The sequence below is a fragment of the Anoplopoma fimbria genome, chromosome 18, assembly GCF_027596085.1.
Source record: "Anoplopoma fimbria isolate UVic2021 breed Golden Eagle Sablefish chromosome 18, Afim_UVic_2022, whole genome shotgun sequence".
Lineage (NCBI taxonomy): Eukaryota > Metazoa > Chordata > Actinopteri > Perciformes > Anoplopomatidae > Anoplopoma > Anoplopoma fimbria.
Window position 1 is genome coordinate 22,490,127 of NC_072466.1, and position 8,486 is coordinate 22,498,612.

At 39.0% G+C, this 8,486-nt stretch overlaps 1 protein-coding gene across 2 annotated transcripts in view; it reads right to left on the reverse strand.

The window, feature by feature from the left end:
• Positions 1 to 3,637: 3,637 nt before the first annotated feature.
• Positions 3,638 to 8,486, reverse strand: part of ephx1 (epoxide hydrolase 1, microsomal (xenobiotic)) — a 7,835-nt gene continuing 2,986 nt past the window's right edge. For both annotated transcript variants that reach the window (XM_054618506.1, XM_054618508.1), the window contains 7 exons: positions 8,391 to 8,486; positions 8,090 to 8,308; positions 7,824 to 7,953; positions 7,013 to 7,227; positions 5,807 to 5,915; positions 5,354 to 5,476; positions 3,638 to 4,500 (listed from right to left, as the gene is read on the reverse strand). The exon at positions 8,391 to 8,486 is cut by the window's right edge and continues 85 nt beyond it. In XM_054618506.1, the coding sequence (XP_054474481.1) occupies positions 4,290 to 4,500; positions 5,354 to 5,476; positions 5,807 to 5,915; positions 7,013 to 7,227; positions 7,824 to 7,953; positions 8,090 to 8,308; positions 8,391 to 8,486 (1,103 nt within the window). In that variant the 3' untranslated portion in view covers positions 3,638 to 4,289. The remainder of the gene's footprint in view (positions 4,501 to 5,353; positions 5,477 to 5,806; positions 5,916 to 7,012; positions 7,228 to 7,823; positions 7,954 to 8,089; positions 8,309 to 8,390) is intronic.

The following is an 8,486-nucleotide window of genomic DNA, read 5'->3' on the forward strand; positions in this document are numbered from 1 at the left end:
TTTTTTATGCAATTTTTATGACAACAAATAAATAAGTAAAAAAGAAACTCTTTATTTGATTTACCATGAGTATTTTTTTTTTTAATTCTTCCAAACTTTCCATCTATATTTGTCTTTTTTTTCGGCAGGTTTGTCTTCAAAAGCTAAAGTAGGCTTATAATTTTGACCAACAGAACACCAATTTGGACTTAATAGGTTACATAAATTGTGATATTTTAGTTAAGCAGAAGGGTCTCTCTGCAGAATCTCTTCCATTAACATTTTGAAACTTTATCTTATTTAATTTCATGTATCTAAAACACATGTTAACTATTTAAAATGTGGAAAGGTCAAACTGAAGCCATTTCATGTATTTTTGTTTTGAAATAGAAGTACTAATATAGTTGTACTAATAAATAAAAAAAGGTTCTGAAGTATTATTATCTTTATATTTCATATAAAGAGAGAGTGGGAGGGGCTAAAGTCCTATCTTTCAGTGTTCCAGGTAGTGTTATCGAGGTTTTATATTGCACTCAGGACAAACTGCAGGACACTTTGCCTAATAATTAAATATATCTTTATGAGATTAGCTGGTTAAAAAAATGAAATAACAAGACAGTCACTAGCAAAATAATTCCCAGTGGTTCCTGTAAATATTGTAAAACCCTGACAGCTTGAAGCTATGTGAGAAATTATAACTTATCATTATAACTTTTCAAAGAAAGGAATAATGAGAATACAAGCACAAATACTTTTTTGCTCTTTGACTGTGACTTTATTCCCAAACATGGCCGGGTCTATATCAACATATTATCCAAATTCTCCCTTATGACTTATACAAACTTTCTCAGCTGAATCTTCTGTTACAAACAAAGCAGGGCAGCATTTAAATATAAAGCCTCTTTCACACACAGTTCCTGGTAAAATACTCTGATTACCTTTCAACATACGTGATTTCCTCTGTTCACACATATATGAACTACATTCAGGAACATTTCCATCATGAGCCTTTACACACATGCCATGGCAATGAATAGATGGAGCAAGAGACATCCAGCAGATGGAGGGCCTGCAACAATTATGGGTGACAACCGCCTTAAAACAAAAGAAGAAGGAGAAGGTGCAAGGCCAGATAAAAGTGTCTTATTATGTTCAGGAACATGTTTTAGTCCGATGACGATGTAAACAAGTTGCAGATCCAAATACGTCATCGGTGGAGTCTTCTGATTTGTTCGCTCACTCCACGTGAAAGCATCTTCAGTCACATCAGGGATAGACTGCATGTGTGTCATTGTAATGATATCAGAACCAGGTTCCAGTCCCTCCTACATGCGTGGTTCACCATCCTGGCCTCCAGCAAAACCGTTTGAATCCATACACCCTGCAGAACATCCACAACATATACAGAGCTGACTAAGGATGTTTGAGCCGTAGGGTAAAAGGAGAGTAAGTTGTTATAACATATAATGAAATCTGTAGAAACTACGTCTCAACACTAATGTTTCATTAGTTTAGAAATATTAATTATGTTTCCTCCAAATAACTATATTTCCAATCAAATCTAAAAGAAACATAAAAAATAAAGATTTGTAAATACTGTAATACAGATACAGTTATTAGCTGTAATGGTAATGATGTCTGATCCTCTTTGGTCCTCAAACACCTGCCCAAATACGAGCCTCATCAGTTTATCCATGTACTCTGCAAGAATATAGCATTTGAATAGATATTTTTTTGTTTTAAATTAACTATGCTTCCTTCCCTATTTATATTTAAATATTTAAATTAAATAAAAATGTAATGTTCATAGTATTATGATTGTTATAAAAATAAAAGTGAAACAACTTACTGTATGTAGGGTCTGTTTTAACTTGATTTGACACACATTCACTCTTCTTTGACTTGGGGAACACAACCTTCCTGCAGATGTTGTTGCTTGCTTCACGGTTGGCATTTTTATTGTGATGCATTACTGCATGGCACAACCTAAAATAATAGAATGACAAAAATGTTATGACTGACCGTTAAGTTGATTCGGTCTTAACACTTGTCACTTATTAGTCACTTTGTTATAAGAGATTACAGAATCCATTGTAAAGTCTATAACCTGCACCACATTTCCACAAAAGGGAAAACCACATTTTTGGGTTTGAAACACAGGATCAAGCTATTGAAGGCCTCCAGCAATGTCTGGTTGTGGTAACTCAGCTTCTCCACATCTCTGACAACTCTTTTGTTGATGAGGTTATTCTCCTCTTTGTGTAGTGCAGCTGACCCTTGAGTAACCATACATAGTTGATATATAAAACTCTGTAAACCCTTATGTCTGGATGAGTAAACAGAGGCTGTGACATCATACATCAGCTTCTTGGTAGACAGCCGTTTACCATCATGTATAAGGGTGAGTTATAACAACAACAAACTGCTACTACGGTTGCAAAAGGATGAGGCCATTAGGAGCAAACAGTAAATGGTAAATCGACTTGTACTTTTATAACACTTTTCTAGTCTTCTGACCTCTCAAAGCTCGTTAACACTACATGTCTCCATTCACCCATTCACACCCAATTATACACTGAAGGGATTAAGGGCTGTAGGGGGGATGAAGGGATGTAGGGTAAGGGTTGAAGGGCTGTAGGGTATGAGATGAAGGGATGTAGGGTAGGGGATGAAGGGAAGTATGATAGTAATATGTCTTAAAAAGGGAAGTTTGTATCCCCAGATGTCATTTTCTGAATATATATATTTTTCATTAAAAGCTTCTAATAGATCAACAAGTGTGTGTGCCAAATTAGGCATACAAATAAGTCTTTGGGCTCCCTATCACCCACAGACCAATGGTCTGTGAGAGAGAATGAATGAGACCATACAAAATTAAGAAAAGCACAGCATGACCATGCTGAAAATGTCAACCAACATTTGCCACACTTCAATCTAAATGTTATACTTCTTCTTTTCAGGGCTCTCTGTAAACCCGTTGGGACAACCCTCAGACCTGAGATGATTAGCATCATGCCGTTATGTCTGTACCTATGAAACAGGTTGGGGACTGAATACAAATACAATGAGAATGGAATGGAAATTCTGTTTACTTGACATGTTGTTAAAAGTAAGTCCTCCGATATATATATATATATTTGTTTCTATTTTGGGGAAAATTTGTATTGTTCTACAGTTGGACAACAGTGTTGAGCAAGTCATCCAAGAGGAAACTGTCTCCATAGACAATCAATGCCTTGATGCAATAAGGAGCCAGGTCAGAGACTAAAATCAAAAACCAAACGAACCAAACCAATTGTGCAGGTGGAAAGAGAGTGAAAGAGTGTTGTGCCAAAACATAGGCAGTCAGCAGCACAAGGGTTGTAGGCTTGAGGCCAACTTTTATTGGTCCCTTTACAATCGCAGCACTTGAAGGCAAAAGAGCTCATTTTTAAAGAGGTGAATACTGACCACCAACATTTCAGGATACAGAAGCCATGGATTCCTTCAACCCCTTCTACCAGCAAGCACCGGACCTGTAGCCTCAGCACCTGCAGCTACAGCCCCTGTTTGGGCTGTACAGTTTGAATTTCATACATTTAACACTCACCTGGTCTGAGGAAGGAGCTTGCAAAATGTAGAACAATTCAAATTAAACCATGATTGAATCAAATGGTGTTATCAGCATATTCTTTATTTGAGCGAGTTTGACAGAAATACTGAAAGATTAATCAAAGAAGCCTTGCAAATTTCAGACCAATCATATTGAAGAAATGCTAGGTTACGGAGTCTAATCAAATATTGATGACTCTGAACGTACATAAACTAAAGACTTTGTATTACTTTCATCATTAATCCCAGGCAGATATTTATTTATTGTTTTTAAATCGTTATAGTTATAAGCACTCCTAAATATTTATAATGCTTTATAACAACAATCATAACAAATGCTAAGTATTTTATAATGAGTTATATGTTCAGGTATCAGAAGATTTAATACCAATTTATAAAATTGCAGGCACTCGCTGGCATTTGTTTTGCAAGGATCATAGTATGTTAGAATTCCCATAGTTGTAATACATTATAATATTTTATTTATGCATTACAGTCAGTTATAATTCTAATAAGACTGGCTCACTCACAAAGAAGGATGATTAGGAATTAGATAATTAGATAGAGCCAACAATACTAGCAATCCAGCTCGTATAGAAACACAGTGCCTACTTCTCAATCTCGAATCATGACGTATCTACTTAGTGCTGTCCACTGTGTTCCACATCCATGCACTTCATCCATCTGCTCGTCAAAACCTTCATTCTATACTCTGACTACTATTTCTTCTTCTTCTTCTCCACCGTCTTCGTGAAGTTCTGGATGTCCTCGGCCATCAGCTGGGGCTCCTCCATGGCAGCAAAGTGGCCGCCGCGGGCCATGGGCGTGAAGGTCAAGAGTTTGCGGTATTTCTGCTCGACCCAGAGTTTGGGAGTGTGCATCAGCTCGTTGGGGAAGCAGGCGAACCCAGTGGGGACGTACACAGGCATCCTGCGAAGAGACGGTAATTTGTGAGCATTTAACAAGGTGAAGATTTTAACATCGGAGATGTTATTTAACCTCTCAAACTCCCACAGGACGCCGGCGTCGTCGGGCTACGTTACTGTCTTTTAGATGCTGTTCCATATGAAGATAAGCTTGTCAGAAAGTAGGCTAAATAATAATAATTAACCATTCAACATCTAACAAACTTATAGCGTCAAAATACTTACTAACAGTTAAAATAAATATTTAAAATAAAAAAAGCTGGGCAAAAAGAGTAGCTGTCACTTTAAAGGTCAGCCCAACCCTAATAATTAGCATATGTATTCTTGAGTTATGGCCAAAAACATGTTTTTGTTGTGAGGTCACAGGGACCTTGACATTTGACCTCCAAAATCTTATCAGTTCATCCATCCAGGTTGTAGCTAACTAATGTGGCGTCCACAGCAGTACGTTTCTAAGCTTCCGTGCCGGTACTCCTGTTTGCTTCTCCAAAATAGGAGTGTGCCGACTGCATTCTAAGTTACTGCAGGTAATACACTGACTATAGATAAGGATTTATGTTTATTTATGTAGCAACGTCATCATGCAGAAACCTACGTCAGGTCACGTGGGAGAAGGTTTAAAAGGGTTTGGGGAAAATAGCATTTTGACAAAAAACATACGCACTTCGACCAAAATGGAAATGTTTGAACACCACTGGGAAACTTCAGAATGACACTAAAAACAAAACAATAAAACCCCAAAATAATTGAACCGCCCTTTAAATGGACAAGTTAGTTCACACTTTTAGTTTCCAAATCTGTTCTTTAAGCAATGTAACACTGGCTTGGTCACATTAAAGTCTGCGGTTGATACTCACTTAGAGTGGGGCTGGTTGAGGCCTTTGCCAAAGTTTTCCTTGTAGAACCTCATGGAGGAGACGATGCAGCCAGACGTCCAATAGATCATCACATTAGTCAGCAGGTCATCCAGAGAGAACTTCCTGCAAGGCACCACACACACACACACACACAAGATCTAATGTTACACTAATGGGGCTACCGAGTGGTCCTCCCTGCAGGAACCCATCATTCATCTATTTATTCTGTATCTAAATATATTGGATAAGTACTGTGGCAAATATAATTTTACAATTGAGCCTAGGGGTTACTCCTCATACATGTGCTAATGCGACTAATAGTATTCAGAACTTGTTGCATGTTTGTACTTGATAGTGTGATAACAATATCTTCAAACCAGAGGGTAATGTAAAGGATGTGTTAATAGAAAATATCAGCACTGACTCCCTTCTTTTCTGTTGTGTTCTATTCACCTTGTGAGTCCTCCGTCCTCCAGGTTCCTGAAGTCGCGACTCGTCCAGGTGGAGAACTTCTCCAGAATGTAGGCAGCAAGACCCACTGGGGAGTCATTTAGTCCTCTACCTGTGTGGAAATCAGTAAGAAATGATGTGAGCCTACGACTACGCTCACATAACAAGCAAATGTTGCCCGAATCCAAATTTGTTTGCTCTGACGTGACACAGATCAGATTTTTCCAGAGTAGTGTGGACACAGAAAATGTTTGTTTTTTTCCCCAATCAAATCTGGGCAACTTTTGATGTTAATACTGTGGTCTTTGTGTTATTTTTTCACAGTGATCTTCGCTGCGCAGGTTTAATTTTTTTTACATTACATTTGGGAAATATTAGGATTTTTGTGTTATGGTGGTTGTACAAATCAAGGCAAATCCATGATACTGTTAAATTGCTGCAAGACCACCCTATTAGTACAGATGGGCCACCCCTTTGTGTAAATGAGAAAGCAGGTTTTTTTGCAGTGAAAAATTGTTGATTTTGAAAGGCTAAACGCCAACAAATATGAATTGAAGCAGAATATTTGGTTGTTTATTAACAATAACAATATTGATTAAAATGATGTTAAACAACACATCAACTAAGGTTTTCCTCCGACATAAGGAAACAGATGAAGGTTTAATTTGCCTTAATGTAAATTAACTTCTCAAACAGACTTTTCCAATTCACTCAGTTCTTCTGATTTATTTGAAATGTTTCACAAAGTAGAACTCTGATTTAATGAAATCTCATTACAAAAATTGCGCGGACATGCTGTTTCGGACAGTTAAGGTACAACGTATTTTGGTTTATTTAACTAAATTAACAGTTATCAGTCAACAATAGAAATTCAAAGTCATACTTTACGATTTAGGATTACCATCTGTTTAACTGGGAACCCATATCTTATAAATTGACCAATATGTTCACTCAAATGTGTATTTTTCAGACCAATGAGCAGTCATCAATGTGTGGGACGTTATTGGTTGCATGTGAAGCGTTTCGTTGCAGAGACCCGTTAACACCAATGTCAGAGATGAAAGATCAGACCGGGTAAAAATTGGGTAATAAATTGAGCATTAAGCCCTGTAATGTGAACATAGTCTAAAAAAATACCATTTAAGATTCTATTAATCCCTTTGAAATCTATGGAAGCCTGTCTAGAGCCTTATGTTGCCAGGTCCTTACCCACGGTGTCAGGCTTGGTGGCCTGGATGTGCATGTAGCCAGACTCCTTGATGGACTCCACCACCAGTTTCTCCATGCAGGGATAAAGGCGCTGAATGTCCATGTCAGTGAAGCCAAACATCTTCGGGAAGCGACGGCCGAGCATAATGGATAAAGACATGGGCAGGCCCGGCTTGGAGGGCGGGGCAAAGTTCACATGCAAGCCTTTGACTATCCTGGGGTAAGAAAAAAAGATAGAAGAAAACACTAGTAAAACCTTATTTAAAGTAACTGTGAGGAACTTTTAACTGGCTATTAAATGTAATACTAATGCCTCTATATGACTTACATAAATAAACAAGACCATCAGATAGAAGATTGGCTATTTTTATACAGTAATTCTTATTGCGTGTCATTCATGCCACTGGGTCCATTCCTTGCTAAATCACAAAAAAATGATGCACGATAACTCCTTGAGTTATGGATAGCACGATAACTCCTTGAACTCTAGAGGGGCTTCCTGCAGGCGGAGCTCCAGCGACTCCTCCTTCGGCCAGGAGCAGAGCTTCGGCCCTGCTAGGGGTCCAAGCCGTATTGATCAGCCAGCTAGAGGGAAGCTTAGCACGGGAAATTCAGAACCAGGACTGAACGGGGCAGAATGTCAGACCCTGCTAAAGTAAAATGAGCAGTTATCGAAAGGTACTCTGGTGCTATGAAACACTATCGCTTTTGTCCACAGGGTCCGCCAAAATCAACACAGAATTCAAGGTCACTGTAGTGAAAAAAAAGAGTACATGTCAGGTGTTAAAGGAAGTTCTTGTGTGTGTCTTACTTGGGCTCCAGCTGAGCCATGTTGGTGGTGACCAGCCAGCCCCAGTCTCCTCCATGAGCGTAGAACCGCTGGAAGCCCAGGCGCTTCATCAGTTTGTGGAAGATGTGTGCCGCACAAACTGAATCAAAACCTGTTCACAAGCACACACACACTTAGAAATTGCAGTATGAACACATGCAGTATTTACAGAAAAAGGGTGGGCATAATTGTTTCCACATCAATACTGTATTTCTTAATCACTCAGAGATTTTTTCTTACAGATTCACCTTTCTTATGTGGTGCTTCAGAAAAACCGTACCCCGGTATGGAGGGACACACCACCTCAAACACAAGATCCTGTGGGTCCGATGGTTCTGTCAGCAGAGGGATCAATCCATAGAACTCGTAGAAGGAGCCGGGCCAGCCGTGGACCATTATCAGAGGAACAGCAGTAGATCCCTCAGGCACCTTCTTGGGCTTCACGTGCAAGTAATGGATATCAATGCCTGGATGGCAGGTCAATGATGGAGAACAGGTTAGAGGAGGGACATCATCCTCTTCACGAATGTGTCAGCAGTGTGGCCTCACCTTCGATGTTGGTTTTGAAGTGGGGGTACCGGTTCAGCTTGTCAACTTGCCTCCTCCAGTCAAAGTCATTTCTCCAGTAGGAGACCACCTTCTGCA